At 36.6% G+C, this 22,998-nt stretch overlaps 1 protein-coding gene across 1 annotated transcript; it reads right to left on the bottom strand.

Moving 5' to 3' along the window:
* Positions 1–11,554: 11,554 nt before the first annotated feature.
* Positions 11,555–14,006, bottom strand: LOC101282475 (heterogeneous nuclear ribonucleoprotein R-like). The gene is given in 4 exon segments (XM_033431464.2): positions 11,555–12,622; positions 12,624–12,691; positions 12,694–13,813; positions 13,815–14,006. Coding segments are annotated over 4 exon segments (1,896 nt in total). The 5' UTR covers positions 13,908–14,006; the 3' UTR covers positions 11,555–12,007.
* Positions 14,007–22,998: the final 8,992 nt, after the last annotated feature.

Here is a 22,998-nt window from a genome sequence, read left to right on the forward strand (position 1 = left end):
GACCAGATGTATCTGACTCACTGTCAGAACTAAGAACTATAATACCATGTCTTCAACTGTGTTCAGAATATATACATAATATATAATATATGTGTGTGTATGTACTTGTGTACATAGGTAAATGAATATACATTTATACACACATATGTAATCTAATAAAACACGTTTTGTGGGTCTTTTTGTAGAATTTATTATTTTAGTTTTTTTGGTTTCTGTATTTCTCTGGCATAAAAGCAGTAACGAAATGGATTTGACCTCATAGTAAGGAGAACACTACTCATTTTATGAAATTTCTCATTTCTCTACCAGAACCTTTTCTTTGGAACTTTCTTAACCCAAAAATCAATACTAGATCCATTTCCAAGAGATATTTTCTAATTTTGTGTCTCACTGATCTTAGGTTTTCATGTGATTCATTGAAAATATAGCTTGTCAAATCAAAGAAAAAAGAATAGTTAACCTCTTGATTCTTTGTTCATAGGCGATAGACTAGACAGAATCACAGATTAAAATCAGAATTCAATCCATTCATCAAATATTTATTGAGTGTCTATTATGTACCAGGCTCTCCTCTAGGTCTGAGGACTAGACAAAATAGAAATTATCCATGCCCTCAAAGAGAAAACATTCTAGTGAAGAAGAGAGAAAATAAATAAGCAAATAAGTATATAAACACGTATATAATATAATTTTAGGTAGTAGTAAGTGCTTTGAAGGGAAGGAAAGAAGGTCAAAGAGACAATAAGTGAGCGGAAGTGGGAGTTATTTCCGGTAGAGCATGGAGGACAGACAGGCATGTCTAAGCAAAGACCTCGATGACGTCAGAGAACCATGAGAGGGTCTTTACAAGGACCACTCCAGGGGTGGGAAAAAACATACCCAAGGAAAGAATAAGCTTGGTGAGTGCTAGCAACTGGGAGAAGGCCAGTGTGGCTGAACATACAGAACCTTTTTAGAAAAGAAGGGAATCCACAGCGGAAGCAGGGTCAGGTCGTACATGGCTTTAGAGTAGGAGTTTCACTTTTATTTGCAGTGGGATGAAAAGCCATTGGATGTTTGGAAGCAGAGGAGTAGCGAGACCTGATCTGATCCTTTTTTTAAAAAGTTCTCTCTGGGCTTCCCTGGTGGTGCAGTGGTTGAGGGTCCACCTGCCTATGCAGGGGACACAGGTTCGTTCCCCCGTCTGGGAAGATCCCACATGCCGTGGAGCAGCTGGGCCCGTGAGCCATGGCCGCTGAGCCTGAGCGTCCGGAGCCCGTGCTCCGCAGCGGGAGAGGCCCACGTACCACAAAAAAAAAAAAAAAAGTTCTCTCTGCCACAGTATACCGATCACTCCGATGGAGAGTTCTCCTGTATGAGTATAGAATGAATTCTCGGTCACTCTATTTCCACTTGGGCATTAAATCTGAAACTTTTACAAACACTAAGACTTCTAAACAGGTACAAGCTGTGTTTTAACACATTGTTCTGTCAAATATGTGTGGAATGGAATATAATGTATTTTTCAAATTCTTAACCCAAATTAGATCCTAACCCAAAGGATATACAGACTGATCTGGGTACTAAATTTCCAAAATCATATGCAAATTTTCCAGATATATTAGAATAGCTATACTCGACCTCAGCATGAGTTTCTCATTTCCTCATTTAACATAATGAAACAACAGGTGTGTGTTTGTGTGTGTATATTTGAATGTGTTATAATATTTTTGTAAATGTTATATATATAATATATATATTATATGTATATAACATTTACCGATGACTTTCATGAGGACCTTGATATTTCTTTCCTAATAAGCACGCTTTGTACAAATCGCCAATTCTTAGTTTCATTTTCAGAGTACTCACTGCAATTGTATGGAAATACAATTAATTTTTGTTTATTAATCATTTGTATTGCAACCTTGCTGACCTTATTAGTTCTAATAGTGTTGATTTTTTAATAGTTTTACTTCTTTCTTTCCAATTTGCATGACTTTTATTATTTTTTTCTTACCTTATGCCCTGGCTAGAACCTCCAGCACAGTATTGAACGGAAAAGGTGAGAGTGGATATCCTTTTTTTGTTTCTGATCTCAAAGGAAATGTGTTTGGTCTTTCACCATTAATTATCAATTTACTTAGGTTGGTCATAGATGTCCTTTATCAGTGTGAGGAAGTTCCATTCTATTCCCATTTGTTGTGCATTTTTATCATAAAAGGCTGTTGGATCTTGCCAAATGCTTTTTCTGCATCTATTAAATGATCATATAGCTTTTGTCCTTTATTCTGTTAATGTGGTATACTACATTGTTTGAATTATAATTGTTTGTATATGTTTCCAGATTCAGTTTGCTACTGCTTTGTTGAACATTTTGCATCTATATTTGTAAGAAATATTGTCTATAAATTATTTTCTTGTGATATCATTGTTTTGCTTTTGTATCAGAGTAATAAGGGCCTCATAGAATTAGTTGGGAAGTGTTCCTTCTTCTATTTTTAGAGAAAGTTTATGAAGTACTGGTTTTAATACTTATTTAAACATTTGGTGGAATTCACCAGTGAAGTCATTTGGGCCTGAGCTTTGTGGGGGTGGGGGTGGGGGTGGGGAGGTGGGGTGGGGGGTGTTGGAGGAATTTTTTTATTACTAATTCAATATTTTTACATTATAAATTTATTTATACTCTCTATTTTTGAGTCAGTTTAAGTGATTAGTATTTCTCTAGGAATTTGCCCATTTTTGTCTAGGTCATCTAATTTGTTGTCATGCAATAACACATAACATTCTCTTTTATTCATTTTTATTTCTTCAAGATTGGTAGTAAGGTCCCCTCTATCACTCACAGTTTTAGTAATTTAAGTCTTTGTTTTTCTTTTGGCCAGTATAGCTAAAGTTTTATCAGTTATGTTGATTTTCTGAAAGAGTTAAGATTTGGTTACACTGACTTTCTTGATTGTTTTTTCTATTCTCTGCTTTATTTATTCTTTTATCATTATTTTCTTTCTTCATATTTGCTATGTGCTTAGTTTTGTTCTTATTTTTCTATTTTCTTTAGGTAGAAGACTAGGTTATTCATTTGAGATCTTTCCTCTTTTTTTATTATAGGCATTTATAACTGTAAATTTTCTTCCTAACACTGTTTTAGCTGCATCACATACCTTTTGGTATGTGTTGTTTTCAGTTGCATTCTATCAAACATTTGCTAAATTTTTTTATGATATTTTTTCTCAAAATCATTAATTAGCTGTGAATTCTCTAATTTCCATATATTTGTTTATTTCCCAAATATCTTTCTGTTGTTGATTTCTACTTTTATTCTATTGTGGACTGAAGACATACTTCTGGTGTTAATTTCAGTTTTTTAATAAAAGTTATTGAGGCTTCTTTTATGGCCAAACATTTGGCATATCCTGGAAAATGTCCAATGTGCATTTGAGAAGAATGTATATATCACTCTTGCTCTGTGGAGGTTACAGAGTTTCTGTGAGATCTGGTTGGTTTATATTGTTGTTCAAACATTCTGTTTCCTTGCTGAGATTCTGATTTCGTTGCTCTACCCATTTGGAAAATGAGATACTGAAGTCTCCAAACATTGTAATTGAGTGGTCTATATATATATATATTTTTTTTTGCGGTACGCGGGCCTCTCACTGCCGTGGCCTCTCCCGTTGCGGAGCACAGGCTCCGGACGCACAGGCTCAGCGGCCATGGCTCACGGGCCCAGCCGCTCCGCGGCACGTGGGATCCTCCCGGACCGGGGAACGAACCCGCGTCCCCTACATCGGCAGGCAGACTCCCAACCACTGCGCCACCAGGGAAGCCCGAGTGGTCTATATTTTTCTTCAGTTCTGTCAGTATTGCTCCAAGTATGTGAGGGCTCTGTTTTTAGGTGCACACATGTTTATACTTGTTATATCTTTCTGATGGATGTATTCTTTTATTATTATAAAAGTCCTTCTCTATCTCTAGAAACATTTTTGGCTTTTTTGTTTTCTGGTATTCAGCTCTTTTGTGGTCATAGTTTGCAGATTGTTTCAGATTGTTTGCATCTTTGAATCTAAAGTGTGTCTCCTATAGTTCAAATATGACAATATTTGCCTTTTGATTAGAGTGTTAATCTATTCACCTTTAATGTTTTAGCATGGTTGTATGTATTCTACCATTTTGTGTTTTGTTTTCTATTTAACTCATGTGTTTTTCCCTCTATTCCTCTTTTTTGCCTTCTCTTATAATCGACTATTTTCTAATGTAATATTTTAAATATCTTAATGAGTTTTAATTATATTGTGTGTTATTTGCTTAGTGGTTGCTCTAGGAACTACAATTTCTTTCTTTAATGTTTTATACTTTTCAGAGTATAGGTTTTTCACCTCCTTGGTTAAGTTTATTCCTACGTATTTTATTCTTCTTATGCAATTTTAAATGAATTTTTTTCTTTCAATTTCTGATACTTTGTTACTAGTGGATAGAAATGCAACAAAGATTAAAAGGAAAAAAAAAGGTAGACACAACTATGACTGCAATTAACAGTGAAGAGATAAACATAAAGATGTAAAATATGACTTCAAAAACACAAAATGTGAGGGAGGAAAATAAAAAATGTAGATCTTTTAGAATGTGTTAGAACTTAAATAACTACCATTTTAAAACAAGTCGATAGAGTTATAGGTAAACATATATAAATCCCATTGTAACCATAAATCAAAAACTTACAATAGATACACAAAAAGTAGAAAGAAAGGAACACAACCATACTGCTAAAGAAAATCATCAAACCACAAGGGAAGAAACAAAAAGAAGAAATGAACAGAGAACTATAAAAACAACCATGAAACAAGTAATAAAATAGCAATAAGTACATACCTATCAATAACTACTTTAAATGTCAATGGACTAAATGTTCCAGTCAAAAGACATAGGGTGGCTGATTGGATAAAAAAACAAGACCTGTCTATATGCTGCTTACAGGAGACTCACTTCAGAGCTAAAGATACGCACAGACTGAAAGTAAGGGGATGGAAAAAGATATTTCATGAAAATGGAAATGATAAGAAAGCAGAGGTAAATATTCATGTCAGGCAAAATGGACTTTAAGCAATGTCTATAACAAAAGACAAAAAATGGCATTATATAATGACAAAGGGATCAATACAAGAAGAGGGTATTATACTCTTTATTATATATGCACCCAATCCAGGAGCACCTAAATATATAAAGCAAGTATCAACAGAGATAAATTAAAAAAATGACAATGACTCAATATAATAATAGGGGACTTATTTTACCCTTTCTGGTTCTCTTTATTCCTACCTTTTTACTTGAGTTACTGTCTAGTACCATTTCTTTACTTCAGTGCAGCTTTATTCACACCCACTTTTTTTTCCTTTATTGTCAAATATATTACATTTCTACATGTTATTGTCTCAACAATATAATTGTTTACATATTGTTTTACTAATTTCTTTTTAAATGAGTTAAGAGAAGAAAGGAGAAAATAGGCAATTATCCTGTCTTTTATAATACTTTTGAGTGCTCTTTGTTTTCTTCCTGTGGATTTGAATTTCTGACTGCTGAAACTTGCTTTCAGTCTGAAGAATTTCCTTCAGTATTTCTTGTAAAGCAGGGGTTCTAGAAACAAATTTCTTGGGTTTTGTTTAGCTTAGAGGTATTTATTTCACCTTTTCTTTAGAGGTAATTTTGTTGGATATATGACACTGGTCAACAATTATTTTCACTTTCAGCTCTTTGAATATATCACTGCACTGTTTCTGACCTCCACTGTTTCTGATAGAAAGTTAGTCATTAATCTTTGTATAATTTCCTTGTATATGTGTCATTTGTCTTACTGTTTTCAAAATTTTATTTTTATTAATATTTTTGGCTTTTAACATTTTGACTATGATGTGTCTCAGTGTTAATATATATTCTTGCTTTTATCTTACTTAGAGTTCATTGATCTTTTGTGATGTTTAAAGCTTTCATCTAATTTTGGCAGTTTTCATTCATATTTCTTTGAATATTTCCCCTGCCTCTTTCAGTCCTTTACTTCTCCTATTCCCATTATGTGAATTTTAGTGCATTTATTGATATCCCACATTTTTCTGAGGCTCTGCTTTTGTTTTTGGTTTTCTTTTCATCCCTTTTTCTCTATTCTTCAGACTGTAAGATCTCTATTGAACTAATATTCAGTTTTTCTCATTCTTTATTTCTGCTTTGTAGGGCCCTGCTAGTAAATTTTTGATTTGGTTATTGCACTTTTTTGTTTGTTTGTTTGTTTGTTTTTTGCGGTACGCGGGCCTCTCACTGTTGTGGCCTCTCCCGTTGCGGAGCACAGGCTCCGGATGCGCGGGCTCAGCGGCCATGGCTCACGGGCCCAGCCGCTCCGCGGCACATGGGATCCTCCCAGACTGGGGCACAAACCCGTGTCCCCTGCATCGGCAGGCGGACTCTCAACCACTGCGCCACCAGGGAAGCCCTGGTTATTGCACTTTTAATGTCAGAATTTCCATTTGATTATTATTTCCAATCATTTCTATATCTTATATTGATATACATTATTTAATAAGATATTATCATTATACTTTCCTTTAATTATTGAAACATATTTCACTATAGTATTTGAACAGATTTATAATTATTGCTTTGAAATGTTTGTCTGCTAAGTTCAACAATTGGGCCTCTTCCAAAACTGTTTCCATTGTGTGCTTTTTTGGTCCTTGATTCACACTTTCCTTTTTTCTTTGTAGGTCTCAATTTGTTGTTGTTGTTTGAAAACTGAAATTTTACTTTGTGTGTTTTAGCAACTCCATATAATGTTTCCCCTCACCCACACATGACAGAGGTTATTATTACTTTTTGCCTGGTTGTTTGCTTACTTGTTTAATGACCTTGCTGAACTAATTTTGCCAAATCTATTTCCCCTACAATTTGAAACTTTGATATCCCTGCTCAGATTATAACCCTTGTTTTTATTTTGTTGCCTGGCTAGTTAGGCATTGGCCCTGTATCAGCATAAACAACTTATTCATCAAAGGCTATATTTAAACCCACTTAGCCAGATCAATTTTAACTTTTACCATTGGATGTACATGTGGTTTGAAGGTGGCTACCACAGTTTAGGGAGTTTATTTATTTGTTTGTCTGTTTGTTTATCTATCTATTTATTTAACATATGTTCAGCTAGTGACTAGTCACTTAGAAATATCATCTTTGATTTCTCCTGAAAGGGCACAACGTTGAACATGCACACAGTTTTCCAGATTACCAGGGATGACTGTGATATAATTTTTATGTTTGGATTCCTGGGAGCTACACTTAGGTAAGAATAGGTTATTATAGAGTCATTGTTGGGTCAAAAGTTGTATTTCAGACTGTTGTTCCAGTGAAGCTCCATGCTGATGATTCTGTAGGAGGTTTGGGCAATGCTTTCAAAGAATAGTTCATCTTCTTGGTCACACTGGTCCAAAGTAGAGCACTTGCAGTAACCCTTCTCCAATATTGAGCTTGGGGAGGGAAGAGGGGTTAAGGGAGCAGGTAGAGGCTTCAACAACACAGTCTGTCACTGTTATTACTGAGTTTTAGCAGATTTATTGAACAAATATTTCTCAGTCTGTGTATGCCCTTAGGATACTTTTCATAAACTACAAAAAATTGTTTTCTTATCATTTTCACCAGTTAAATTGCTGTTTTACTGGGGAGAGCGTCCTACAAGCTTCCACTCCACCATTCTGGAAGTCCTAATCACTAATCAACTTTTAGTATAGAATCGGTCTCTGAATTTAGCTTCAGGGGACATCTATGAGCTCCATTTGAAGACATATGCACTGAATCCTTGCACACTTTTTTCCATTGTTAATTTATTGAACATGCTACAAGAAAACTCCAGGAGAACTGTATCAACCATGGCCATTGCTAACTTCTAAGAAGAGCCCAAACGAGTACTTCATTGAGTCAGTCATTAATTTCTTAAACTCCATGTAACAGGAGAAACCAAGCCTTCCACCTAGAGACTGGTACATAAGTACCCTAAGGTGATTTGGTCTGAATTATTGCTGACAAGGGTACTCCTTTTGTCATAGTGACAAAGCTATCAATCAAATTAGTCGTTTGAAGAAGTAATAGTGTTGGGGAAAGGAAGAAAAGACAGATCATTTGAACTTAGTTTCTAATCTGAAAGATACTAAACTACTTTTTTACTGAGTCATTTTCCCACTTCGTGATGCCTGCAGTACCCCTAGTTCTTTATAGTGTAGTCCAGAGTACAAGACAGCACTACTTCTGAAATTACATCCTAATGTATCATTGCAATAAATACCTATTAACAAAGGCAATCTGTGTGTGTCTCTTTCTTAGAACCTTAAAGAGCCAGGCTATATATCTTGCATTTTCTACAGAGAATTATCCCCAAACATCTACATTCGTTTACACAAAATGAAGTTTCCATTCTAACCACAAATGAATTTGTTTTGTTCATATTGTATAGCTAACTTATGTTTCCCTGACTCTCGCTTTTGTGGGGTTTTCTGTTTAATAGGAAATCCAATTTTTATATAAATATAAACATAGTATAATTACCACAAACTAGTGAGCATAACAATGAACTGGTGAAGTTTCTGGAGTAAAAGGAACCCATGATTTATGAGTGTCTCTCAGGTATGATTGATACAGACTGTTTTAACCATTTCCACCTAACATAATGTTAATGTTTTCACTTTCTAATCATCCAATTTGATGCATGTCAATGAAAAAAAGTTGCTTTGGGGGCTTCCCTGGTGCCGCAGTGGTTGAGAGTCCGCCTGCCGATGCGAGGGATGCGGGTTCGTGCCCCGGTCCGGGAAGATCCCACATGCCGCGGAGCAGCTAGGCCCGTGAGCCATGGCCGCTGAACCTGTGCATCCGGAGCCTGTGCTCCGCAGCGGGAGAGGCCACAGCAGTGAGAGACCCGTATACCGCAAAAAAAAAAAAAGAAAAGTTGCTTTGGGAGGGAATGTATCACAAATTAATTTCCCTTCTTTTTCAAACTTATTAAAGACAAGAAGCTACAAACGTCATTATTTAAAATACTTGCCTTTAAAATATTCCCAGCAGATGTTTATATAGAGGAAATGCTGGATCTCTCTTGGCAAGACAGAGAAGTGACATTTCTTGAGGGTTCTAGTTGAAAAATTTGTCTTTGGCATCATGTCTTTAAACACCTGCAAAAACAAAATAATCTTTATTATCCTGCTAACTTGGAGAAAAGCAAAGTACACAGTCCCCTAACCTTTGAAACACTTTGATGGAGTGACAAATAAAAAATTTCCAACATTATTTTTCCTTCAGTAGAATTTCTCTGTGACTTCTGAATGCCAGTCAGAGAACTCTCTTCTTTAAACATTAATAACTTACTTGATTAATGAGAAAAAAGCTAGCAAACACAAACCTAAAGTTTGTTTCCTCTCTAAGTTCTGATTTTCTACTTTTTTCCCTCTATGCATACTATAATTTTGAGTCCAACACCCATTGGAAGATTAAAATACAGTGAAAAAAATTCTACTACACTAGTTGAGGGAAACATGTGCCATATTTTCTAATACTCAGGGTGTAATTTTGTTTTCATTTGAATTTTTTCTTCATTCCTTGTAACTTCAAAGACTTTGTTTTTCTTTTTTTAAAGCAATATCAATAAATAGTAAATCCAGCTTCTGAGAACTCAGCTGAGTTAATTGAGTGCTAACTAAACAAGAACTAGGCACAGTGGTCAAAGCTCAAAATGATTTGTTGCTTCTTATAAAATAATCTTTTAACCAATAATCCCATCTATCAAGAAATTCTTTTCTATTTGTTTTTATTATTTTTCCCTTTCTGGTGTTATATTCAAAGTTTGTCAAGGTTTCACTCTACACTGTCCCCTTTCTCCTATATTTTTCCCTCCATGACTTCCTCTAGGAAGAGTTTTCTGGACTGACATCCACTAGTGGAATAATTCCCAACTCTGCAGTTTGACCCAAGGACTTCAAGGTGCTTCTTAGGTAAGGTAAGGTGAGATCCAAGGTTTCTTTATGAAAACTTGAATTTTCCTACACTTTTAAAGTCTTCCTATAGTCATAAAGTCTGAATCAATTGCGAGGAACTATAAGCAGAGTAAACTTTACTAGAACTCATAAATAGATAGTATAAGGTTTAGTATGTGAATCCCTTTACTAACTATCCTATTTAATTCTATGTTTGGCATCAAAAGACAGAAGATAAATGCTTCATTTGTTTAATTGAAGTGTGTGTCAAAGTAAAATTTCTAAATTTTTGATTCATTATCTCAATGGGCAATATTAATAGTAAAACAATTTTTTCAGTGCTTTCATTTAGAAATCTGTATCTGTCTGTCTGTGTCCGCATCTGTGTTTAACTTATAAAGCTAATGGAAAAGACACTACATTAAATTTAGAAAATAGAGAAAAGATAAAGAATAAATTTTTCTTCTCTCATCAACCAGAGGTAACTTCTGTTAATAGGTTAACATGCCTCCATCTAACGTTTCAAAGCATATATAAATAAAACAGTATCATGATCTCAATTTTGCATTATATACATATGAAAAATCAAGATCATGATGGCTCTTTATTTAAAACTATATTAGGATAATTTTTTTGTATCAGAAAAATATTCCTTAAAAAGATCTGTCTTTCTTTGTTACATGAAACTAATCATACTTTTCTACGTGTAAATTGCTAACAATATTTTGCTCTTATAAGATTGACACCATAATAAACATTCTATGTACAAAGTTTGTAAACATACTGCTTATCTCTAGAAGGTAGATTTATAGAAATGAAATTAATAAATGAAAATGCATATATATTCTTGACTCTTGACAATAGTTTGACAAATTGCTTTCAAGATATTTCTGATATTTACACTTTCACCTATAGAGAATGACACAATTCATCAGAACCAAATCTGGCCAAATTTAATTGAATAGTTTTATTAATTGTTAGGACAAAAAACAAACCCCAATATTGCACTATTCTTTTTTGTTTTAAAGATTTTATTTATTATTTATTTATTTTATTTATTTATTTTTGGTTGCTTTGGGTCTTAGTTGAAGCATATGGGATCTTCGTTGAGGCATATGCTATCTTTCATTGCAGCACGCAGGCTTCGCTCTAGTTGTGGCATGCGGGTTTTCTCTTCTCTAGTTGTGGCACGCAGGCTCCAGGGCATGTGAGCCCTGTATTTGTGGCACTCAGGCTCTCTAGTTAAGGTGCGCAAGCTCAGTAGTTGTGGCGCATGGGCTTAGTTGCCCCGTGGCATGTGGGATCTTAGTTCCCTGACCGGGGATCCAACCCACATCCATCCACTGCATTGTAAGGCAGATTCTTTAGCTCTGGACCACCAGGGAAGTCCTCTTAAATTTTCTCTTTATTGTTAGGGTGAAAGTATCTTCATTCAATGTTTGCGTATTGAAGAGTTATGGCCTTGCCTATGTAAATTTTTGTTAAAATTTTTTGTATATTTAAATGGAATGGTGAATGTCTTACTCATTGGTTTATAAGTCTTTAAGCATAAATGGTAATAATTCTTTGTCTTTTTTTTTAATACAAGAAAACTTAAATTTGTTTGCTTTAATTTCTTAAAACTACTAAGACAAAGCACTAGCTTGTATTTTTATTTACAGCATACTCCATGCTGCTAGGTAATCTATCCCAAATCCAAAAAATGAAGCTGTCCAAAACCAAAGGTTCTGCAAAATCATGATTTAACAGTGTGCTCAGCTTGTTTTCAAGCTAAAATGAAGCCTGAAAGGATAAAAGCATTGTAACTCCCAGAATAAGGGAACTCTGCAAGCCCAATAATATCCAAGAGCATTTATGAAAAGAGGAAAAAATAAAAAGACTTGCATACATACACAATAGTGATTTCTTCAGCCCAATACAAATGGCAGCAAATTGCTACTTAAAGATGAAACAGATAAGCCAATTTTTTTTTGAAGGATGTAGATCTAGAGCCAATCATATCTTGCCAGTATCATTTTCAAGCCCTCACTTGTCTATTTCCACTGCTGCCCATAAGTATCCTGATAAAATTCCTGGTTGTCATTATTGTAACCATAGTTACCAGAATAGTCACCACTTTGCTGAAGCGGCTGTTGAGCGATGGGTTGGGAACCCCAGTTCTGTTGGTTGTTGGTCTGACAGCACTTGGAATCAGGTTGGTTGTACCCATCTGCCTTTCTCTTGCCTTCTACATTGCCCCCACGGTTGCCCCGAGATCCACGGGAACCACGGCATCTCTGCTGTTGTGCAGGACCCCCTCTGCCACCCCTAGAGCCTCTTGGTGGTCCCAAAGGTGGTCCCCTTTGTGAATAGCCAGCTCTACCTCTTGGAGGTGGTGCTCTCCGCCCCCTTGGTGGTGGTGGAGCACCTCGTCCTCCCCTTCCTTCTCCTCTTCCTCTTACTGCACAGCCATCATCATAGCCGTCGTAGGGATCTTCATAGCCTCCACGATAGTCGTGATAATCATAACCATAGTAATCATCATAGTAATCTTCATAGCCATAGTAATCTGGAGGGTAGCCATATCCACCTGTCCCCCCACCATGACCCCGACCTCTAATTGGAGGTGGCATACAAGGAGGAGGGTGATAGTAATAAGCTTCATAACGCAGTGCTTCTGGAGGCTTGTCTAGCAGCTTGGCACTCTTTCCTTTTCTTGTCCGGTGGCTTGGCTAAGACTCAATTTCTTCCCCTTCTATTTCTTTGCCATTCATTTCATCCATGGCCTTAACAGCTGCTCCTCTGTCTTCGAAATGAACAAATGCATAATCTTTCAACTTCTTCACTCTTTCAAGTTTTCCGAATTCAGAAAACGACTTTTCCAATATTTCTTCTGTCACTGTAGTAGCCAAGTTTCTCACAAATAAAACTTTCACCTTAGCCATGACTTCTGGATCTGGTTCTTCCACAGGGTCAGCCCATTAAACTGTAACTACATTTCCCCATACTTTTACTTTTCCACTCATCAGCCGGCGTCTGGCTTGTGCTGCTGGCTTGTGATCCTCATGCTCAAGGAAGCAGAACCCCCGATTCTTTTTGTCATCGGGTTGATGATAGAGAATAACATCCACCAAACGCTCTGTAACTTTACTGAATTCTTCCAGAATGTTTTCTTTAGTCCTATTCTTCGGAATTGATCCAACAAAAAGCCTGTTGTTTGCCACAGAAATGCATGCTCCAAGGTGTTTACCAGGGCGAATTTCATAGCTGTCACACAGTTTAACAGCTTCCTGTGCAGCTTCCTTTCCACAGAAGGTGATAAATGCATACCCTCTGTTCTGACCAGACAGTGGATCCATCATCGTAAGATGTAGATCCCAAATGGGACCAGCCTTTTCAAAAAGGGGCACCAACTCATCCTCATATAAATCTCTTGGTATTTTACCTACAAAGACTTCTGTTCCAATTCCAGGTTGCGTGCCAGAGTACACACTGTCTGGTGGAGGACCACGGTACTTTCTCTGTCCTGTGGTTACATCCAGGGTATAACCAGTCCTCTCAAGCAAGGCCTTGATCTTTGCTTCATTGGGTCCCTTTGTAGACTCTTGCACCTTGCTCCCCTGTTTCTCCCTTTGCCTGTAGGTCTTCATAACTCCACATAAAAATGAACTTTTGTTCTGAACATGTGATAAGTCACTTTCCTTGAACTGCTGTAGTACAGACAGAGCTCCTTCTTCATTAAATTTCCTGAGAGCATCAATGGCACTTTCATCAAGATCGACATAAGCTACCAATCCTGTCTGAAATATTTCATCAAGTCTTTCTGCCACCTTCTGTGGGAGGCCTGCATCTGTCAGTGTCTTGTAAGTGTTCTTTGTGAGTTACACTGGAAGTATCCATTGGTTCTTCCTTTTCTTTTAACTGTACCGCATTACCATTCACCTGATTAGCCATTTTATTATGCTGCGGGGCAGAGCTGGGGCCGGTGGCTGGGCCTGTGAGAATCAGTGCGAGGCACTTTGAAAACGACTAGAAATGGCACGCGCGCCACCCCCTTCCCCCCTCATGGACAGAGACTCGATCTCCTCTTTGTCTTTTTAATTTGTTGTAAATACATTTCCAATTTTCTTTTTTTTTCTTCTTGCGGTACGCGGGCCTCTCACTGCTGTGGCCTCTCCCACTGCGGAGCACAGGCTCCGGACGCGCAGGCTCAGCGGCCACGGCTCATGGGCCCAGCTGCTCTGCGGCATGTGGGATCTTCCCGGACTGGGGCACGAACCCGTGTCCCCTGCATCGGCAGGCGGACTCTCAACCACTGCGCCACCAGGGAAGCCCTCCAATTTTTTTTTTATTTTTAGCTTTTCCTTAGGGTTACATGAAGTATAAACATCTTATATATTGATATCTATCTGTACTTTTCCCATTACTTTTATGCCTTAGCAATTCCTTCTCCATCCTGGGATTAAGTAACATAATTGCATAATTGTCCTGAGTTTAATGGAAAAATTATTTTATGCATGACTGTAATACAAATATTTAACTTACTTTTTAAAAAAAGTAGTTGATTTTCACATGATGATTTATTGAACCATTGATCACTTTCCATGTCTTTGAAATGCTTTCATTATCGTATTGTTGGTTGACACACAAACACACTGAAAAACATTTACTTTAGAATCATAAATGTTTTTTCTTTAATAATTCCATAAGTATATCCCCAAGTAACTTCCTTTTTTAATTATTGTAGCTTTATGTTTTAATATAATTATAAAGTAAGTACGCCTTGACTAATGCATATTTTCAAGTATGTCTTACTATTCTCATCTATTTATTCTTCTAGATTAATCTTAGAATAATTTTACAAGTTTTAGAGCATTTCATTGGAATTTGTACTAACCATATAAACTAATTTGAAGGAATTGCTATCTCTTCCAGTCATTATACACCTTCCAGGAACAAAGGGACACAGGAATATTAATATATGCATATGTATTTATATATTTTATACAAAATTTATTGAGTGCTTCTTTTACCTTCCTCTGTAAGTTTCTGTGGTTTAATCATAAGTTTACATATATTTCTACTTATGCTGGTTCTAAGAATTTAATGTGTTTTGGACTGCTGTGGAATCATATTCTTTTCTTTATTAATAGGTTTAATAGGTTCTGGATTCTTATTGATAACTTATAGGAAAGCTATTGATTTTTCTGTATTTATCAGCTATTCTGTCATTTTGTAAAATGCCATTAGTTCTCAATATGTCAGTGATTTCCATGGAATTACTAGGTATATTATCACATTATTTTCAAATGACAGAGTTTTTTTTGTCTCATTCTACCTGATAAATATTATCTCCATTTAATGGATTAATACATTGACTAGAAGTTACAAAAATATTGAACAATTAACAAATGGTAGGTATTGTAGTCACGTTTCTGTCTCTAATAGGAATTGTTAAAATTTTTTCTCCATTTATTATTTAACTATAACTGGAATTTTTATCATTTTTTTGTTAAGAGAGCAATATTTTTCTTAGTTTACTGGGTCCTGAATACTGATTTTGCTTGTTTGTATATTGATTTTTGTTTTTTGTTTAATTACTCAGCCATAAAAAGAAACAAAATTGAATTATTTGTAGTGAGGTGGATGGACCTAGAATCTGTCACACAGAGTGAAGTAAGTCAGAAACAAACAAATCCCATATGCTAACATATATATATATGGAATCTAAAAAAAAAAAAAATGGTTCTGAAGAACCTAGGGGCAGGACAGGAATAAAGACACAGATGTAGAGAATGGATTTGAGGACACAGGGAGGGGGAAGGGTAAGCTGGGATGAAGTAAGAGAGTGACATGGACATATATACACTACCAAATGTAAAATCCATAGCTAGTGGGAAGCAGCCACATAGCACAGGGAGATCAGCTTGGTGCTTTGTGACCACCTAGAGGGGTGGGATAGGGAGGGTGGGAGGGAGATGCAAGAGGGAGGAGATATGGGGATATATGTATATGTAAGGCTGATTCACTTTGTTATAAAGCAGAAACTAACAGACCATTGTAGAGCAATTATACTCTAATAAAGATGTCTAAAAAAGTAAATGTAATAAAAAGAAAACAAAATACAATAGAAAGATGAATAAATATTCAAACAATTAAAATAAATGGATGGGTTTGGCTTCTGAGATACTGGTAGCTTTTGTTTGTTCTTTAGGTGTGTTTGTGTTTCCTAATATGAAACCTCCTATATTTTCCTGCGGTACACACTATTTGGGAGTCAAGGATGATTATTTTAAGATATTATTATTTAATAGATTTAGAGTTTGACAAGTCTGTGGGAACATCTCACCCTGCCACTTGTTAGCTTTGTAACCCTGAATAATTTATTTAACTTTTCTAAGCCTTAGTTCTGTCATTGATAAAGTGGGACTTTTAAAGCTGCAAGGATTACCTGAGATGATGCTTCTTAGCCCAGTGCCTAACGTATAACAATTGCACAATAAATAATGTAATAATGGTAGTGGTAATAGTTGTGGAATTAGTATTTTTCTTAGAACTGTTGTGGCTAAGATACAAGAATGCATGGTTTTTTGTGTGTGTATGTGTGTGTCATCTCCCTCAGGTTTTGATAGCAGGATTGGGCTAGCTTCAGAAAAAGGATTTGCAGCATTTTGAATTTTTCCATATCTAGTATGGAATAACTTATTTTTAAATTTATATTATTGAAGTATAGTTGATTTACAATGCTGTGTTAATTTCTGCTGTACAGCAAAGTGATTCAGTTTACATATATATATATATATATATATATATATATATATACATACACACACATTCTCTTTCATATTCTTTTCCATTATGGTTTATCACAGGATATTTAATACAGTTCCCTGTGCTATACAGTAGGATCTTGTTGTTTATCCATTACATATATATAATAGTTTTCATCTACTAATCCCAATCTCCAAACTCCCAGTCCATCCCTTCCCTACCACACCCCTCCCCAACAATCACAAGTCTGTTCTCTATGTCTATGAGTCAGTTTCTGTTTTGTAGATAATTTATTTGTGTCATATTTTAGATTCCAGATATAAATGATATCATATGGTATTTGTCGTTCTCTTTCTGACTTACTTCATTTAGTATGGTAATCTCTATCTCCTTCCATGTTGCTGCAAATGGCATTATTTCATTCTTTTTTTAATGGCTGAGTAATATTTCATTGTATATATGTACCACATTTTCTTTATCCATTCATCTTTCGATGGACAGTTAGGTTGTTTATGTCTTGGTTATTGTAAATAGTGCTGCAATGAACACTGGGGTGCTTGTATCTTTTTGAATTATAGTTTTTTCCAAATATATGCCCAGGAGTGGGATTGCTGGATCATATGGCAACTCTATTTTTAGTTTTTTTGAGGAACCTCCATACTGTTTTCCATAGTGGCTGCACCAATTTACATTCCCATAGTATGGAATAACTTACATGGTATGGAAATTATAGATTCCATGGAAGCTTGACAGAACTCACTGGTTCTGTCAAGAATCATGGTTCCAGGACTTGATTTAGGTAATATTTATTTTAAAAAAAATTTTTAATGCATATCTTCCATCCATCAATGCTGATCAAATTTTTCTTGTGATGCCATCTCTTTAGTTCTGCCTCTTCTGCCTCGCTTTTCCCTATCTATCTAAGGACACTTCTGATTACATTGGGCCCAGGCAGAAAAACCAGGATAATCTTTTCTTTTTTTTTTCAGGATAATCTTATTTTTAGGTCAGCTGATTAGCAACCATAATTCCATCTGCTACCTTAATTCCCTTTTGCAATGTTATAAAACATATTCACAGGTTCTGGAGAGTAGGGTGTGGACATCTTTGGAGAACTTAGGAGGGCATTATTCTGCCTACTCCACACAGGAAGAGTCAAGTATTCAAAAGGCAGCTGTTGAACCCAGGAAGAACATGAAGAAGGATTACATGTGAAATAAGTCTAAGAATAAGCAGGAGCTTCTGAGATAAAGAAGGCATGGAAGAATATTTCTAACGAAGGGAAAATTATATGCAAAAGAATGAAGCAAAGTGAAGACAGCGAGTATGATTACTTGACTGAGAACTGAATGATTACACAGCTCTGAAATATTGTTTCTCTAGTAGCAAGTTTCTCCAGAATTAAGCCTGTGAACATGTAGATTTTATCCTTGGTACTGCTTAGACTCCTGTGTTGCATTCCATTCCCTTTCTTTCTGCCACATGAGAACTTTTCAATTAGTGTTACAAGAGGACAGGCCCTGGGGTCTCATGTTGTTGAAAATAAGGCCATACAGGAAAAGGCTTGAGATTGCATTTACATACAGACCTTTGGGGGTTTCTGTCACCTTGACCGTGGCTACGGTGTGTATATTCTTGTCACATGTCCACACTATGCAAAGGCAGTGATGACAGAAAATAATAAGTATGAGAGGAAGTCACTGAGGTGGCAATAAAAAGACACACACACACACACACACAAATGTATACAGATATCTAATAAAGCTTATGGCAAAGCAAATATAATCTGCTGCAAGACTTTCAAGTCCATGTGACATCTGTGTGTTTCACTGCCACCTAAATGCATTAGGAAACTCAAACTGCGAACCCTACCGTACACATAATCCTAAACTTGATTTGTAAGATTATAATACCCATCAGCGCTCTTACATTAAGAAATTCTGAAAATGAAGAGCAAACAGACAATGTAAAAACTATGTGAAAATTTAAAGAAACAAGAAATGCTTGTATTGGTTGCATTAGTTACAGTGCCTGATGGAAGCAAAGCTATCTGTGTCATATATATATATATATATATATATATATACCTGAAACAAAAATGAAATGGTACTAGGGAGGTAGGGCTGGGCCCCTGGGAATCAACATTTTGGTTAACTCAGATGTGTCCTGGGGGTTTGCTCTTTGTTTTCTTATGACCATGAATTTTCTATGTTAATTGAGCCTTGAGTTCTATTGTACTTGAATCCAGTTTTCACGATGACTCATCACCATCCTTCACCTACCTAAGTCTGTTCTAACTCCCTATCCATGCCAAAGCCAAAATGTCCACCATGTGGTAAGGGGATTTTAAACAGTTTTTCCAAGTATTTTATATGTGAATCCCCTATGAATAAAATAAAGAGTTTGTTCTTAATTAATCTGTGCTGTTAAACGTTGCCTCTCACACATGACACAGCTCTGAGACTGACTCCACAGATCTATGAATGTATAGAAGATAAAACTAAGACAAATATCTCCATTACCATCATTTCTGCTCCTTGTGTGGGGCTGGCAATAAGCCCGTACATAGCTCCAGCATGTGGGACTCCAGTTCAACTAAGTGTCAAGAGCCCAGATAAAATAAAACTTTCTGGCATTGAATTGACCTTTTACCATATTCCCAGTTATTTTGTAATCAACCATGTTTAACCATCCATTTAGCCACCTGAAGGACTTAAAAATACTTATGTCCATGTTAAAGTCATGTCATTGTAGATTCACCCAAAAAGGAGACGCTTGTCATGTTAAACTTTCTTTTGGAAAATTTCCATGTAAAGACATTGAAAAAATTAATAAACTAACCCAGCTTTCCTTTTCACTTGCTCTAGCCTTCCTTTTTCTCGTTTTCCCTCTTGGCCCCATTGTCAAAGGTCTACTGTGTCCCAGGCACTGTGGTGTGCGCTAAGGATCTACACAAAGACTGATGACATACAGAACGTTATTGTCAGGGTTCTGCGCTTTGAATTTTTATGATGCAGAATCTCGAGACCTAAGAAAGCAAAGAACCAAAAACACTGTGGAGAGGTGAGGAAATCACTTAGGACAGTAACACGTAAAGTTATGATAGTTTGCCAGAGGAGAAATACAGAGAAAAAGGAATTATGTTTGATGGAGAACGTGAAAAAAAAAAAGGAAGAAAATTTTGGAGCAAAGAGGTGCTAGAGTTAAGTCTGGAGTCTAAAGCACATCAATAGTTGAGGAAAGGGGATTTTTAAAAGTGTTTCCAAATACTTCATATGTGGATCCCTTTTGAATGAAATAAGGAGTTTCTTTTTCATTAATTTGTACTTTTAAACTTTGCCTCTTGTACATGACTTTATAGGTCTATAGAAGATATAACTAAAGTAAAAGTATCTGGATGGTCGATGACATATGCTGTCTATTATACTTTAAAAGTCTTTTTGAACAAATATAGCAACAGCAAATAATATCACTTATCATCATGAATTGCTTGAAATATTTGTAGGGTCTAACTTTACTTATTTTTAACAAAATGCTTATAAATTTTGTTTGCCCTGTTGAACCTAATATGGACAAAGGTATTTTTGAGATTTATTCCTCCCAACTTTGTGTGTGTGTGTGTGTGTGTATGTGTGTTTGGGATTATGGTCTCAGAATCAAGAAATAGCTTGAGTATTTAACCAACTCAGAATACAAGATTATATGGATTCAATTCTACTCATGATAGCTTTATGACAAAGTACTTTGCATCAGCCCATGATAGGTATGCATGTGTCAGCTCCCTTCTCAACAGACAGTAGTATTAAGATCCAAGTTTTCTCCCCTTGGCATTATTTTTCCTAAGGCTTACTTGAAAAAAACAAAATAAAATAAAACACAAACAAAAAACATCTGGCTTCACCTCAGCTGTCTATTTCTCTGCTTCTCCCATTTTCTATTACCAATTTTCATTTTCCTTTTTATAGCTAACCAACAGGAATGGATATAAAGAGTGTTATTCTTATGGGTAAAAGTGAGGTATACAAATACAAACCCACACGTGACGGGTGTCCAATATCCCTTGAACACAGGCAATAGGAATTTCCCCTGCCACACCATTTCTGCCTCTTCTGGGCGAAAAGGAACTACTGTTCATTTCAGGGAGTTTATTTCTGTCCTGCGCCATTAAAGATGGAGTCTGCTTGACCTAGATGGGACTCAACACAGTCTCAGAGGGTGGGCGAGATTTCCCGCACTGGGACAGCTCCACACAGAAAACTGACACCTTCCTTCCTGGGAGGAGGGGTAGGGAACACTTTCCTGAGAACAATTGCGCTTTTCAAAGGTGCAAAGGTCTGGCAGGGGGAGAAAATGGGGGCGCAGGGGCGGGTGATATTGAAAACAATGTATTTTTCCTTTCCTGTCAATCACTTTGCCCTGAGGTTTCTCACCCATTGGATCAATGGCATTAATTGTTTCAGGGGGACAGCAAATGCCATCTAGGACAAAGAAGTCATTGGTCAGCTTGAATTTCACACTAACTTTTTTTTTTAAGTCCATGGTCTTAAAAGACTAGCTTTGTCGAGCAAATAAAAGATTTCTAAATTCCAAAAACTTCCTTCTACATATCCCTAGCAGAGCTTGGGGGTTTGATCACAGAGGTTCACTATAAGCCATCAAAACCTAAAGGAAGTCCCCAATAAACAGAAAGAGAGAGGCTCCCAGGCCTGAGGAACTTGGAGTAGTTAAGGGAGCACAAATCTAAGGCTTGGATATTATTTGAGTCCTTTTAGGAACAGGATCCTAAGTTCCAGGCGTTAGGTCCAGAGTCTGCAGAAGCAAGAAAATAGAAATTCCAGATACGACGATGAGGCAACTAAAACCAGAAGTGGCAGGTAACTCACTTCTCCTTTGGAGCTTAGGAGTTTGTCTCTGTTCCTCTAGTCCACGCAAAGGGTAAGGAGACCCTAAACTAGGATTGGGAGAGGAAAATGCCTTTGATCGCTAAATGTAGAGGATGAGGGAGAGACAGGAGTCTAAGGTATTGTATGCCAGGTTGGATACAACAATCACTCAGTGAATACAAGGGGAAAAACCACCTTGGCTTGTGTTGCATGTGAAGAGTCTGAGTGACATCCAGACATAAACACTTAAGCAGTTAGACAGCCATGCCTGAGGCTGAAGGGACAGCTTAGAGCTGAAAACACAGATGACTTTTACAATCTTTGGCAGCCTATATGGTGCTAGTGGGTTACAACCTAGAGTCCCAGATCTAGCATCACCTGGAAAAGTTGTGAAAATACAGATTACTGGACCCAACCTCTAGTGATTCTCTCTCAGCAGAGCAGTGTGATGACCAGGAATCTGCATGGTTAGAAAGCACTGTGAGGAATTATTCTGATGTGTGCCTAGTTTTGAAAAACAATGGATTGGATCACATTGGCGGGTGTGGAGAGTGAGAAAAACAAATGGCTAAGCACTGATCTTGGTGGAACCCAGCACTGGAGAGAGAGAAAGAGCTTCCAGACAGAGGAGCCTGTGAAGGAGACTATAAAAGAACGATCAGACAGGTTGATGGGGAAGCAACAGAGAGAGATGTCAGAGAGTGAGGCTTTTTATTCTCCTTTTGTACCACGAGTCCCCACTACATTATCATTTCCCCAGTATTATCTTCTCAAAGATAAAAATGTTCCTTTTCTATAGACTACTTCTCTATAGACTATTTTTTTACGGTATCCTACTGAGTGGAAAAAAAGAAGCATTTTATTAAAAGCAGTAATTTGTTACTGCTCTAAATGATCTTTTAGAGTTTCTAAAACACAGTGTCTTCTTGATAAAGCTGGTCTAAGAGTGAATTATTAGGCTGCTGGAAGTCCTGGCCAATGAACAAAGACATAAAACGTAATGTGCCTAAGTTGACTACTGCAAAGTGCTGGGGTGTATTTGCTAATTAGCATGCTGCTGTTAGCAATCTTCCATTTCTTTGTTTCTTTTGGTGGTTTCTGTTACAAAGAAAAAATTATGCATTACTTGCAAAAACATTTTTTGAGGCTCAAAACAAAGCACATACCTTTGTGCAGGCAGAATTTATACTATGACGTGCTGAGATACCTCTGTGCATCACCAGCAAGGTAATGTTCATTGAATGACCCCTAGGCGAAAGTCTCAGGCAGAATCAGAGTGCACGAATGATAAGGCGTTTTATTTTTACTCTTTCCCACTTTCTCAGGCCATGCCTAGGCTTTTCCAGCTAATGTGATCTGAAAGAGAGGAAATGAAGGCATTGGCCATAAAC

This window comes from Orcinus orca, chromosome 2, assembly GCF_937001465.1.
Source record: "Orcinus orca chromosome 2, mOrcOrc1.1, whole genome shotgun sequence".
NCBI classification, from domain to species: domain Eukaryota; kingdom Metazoa; phylum Chordata; class Mammalia; order Artiodactyla; family Delphinidae; genus Orcinus; species Orcinus orca.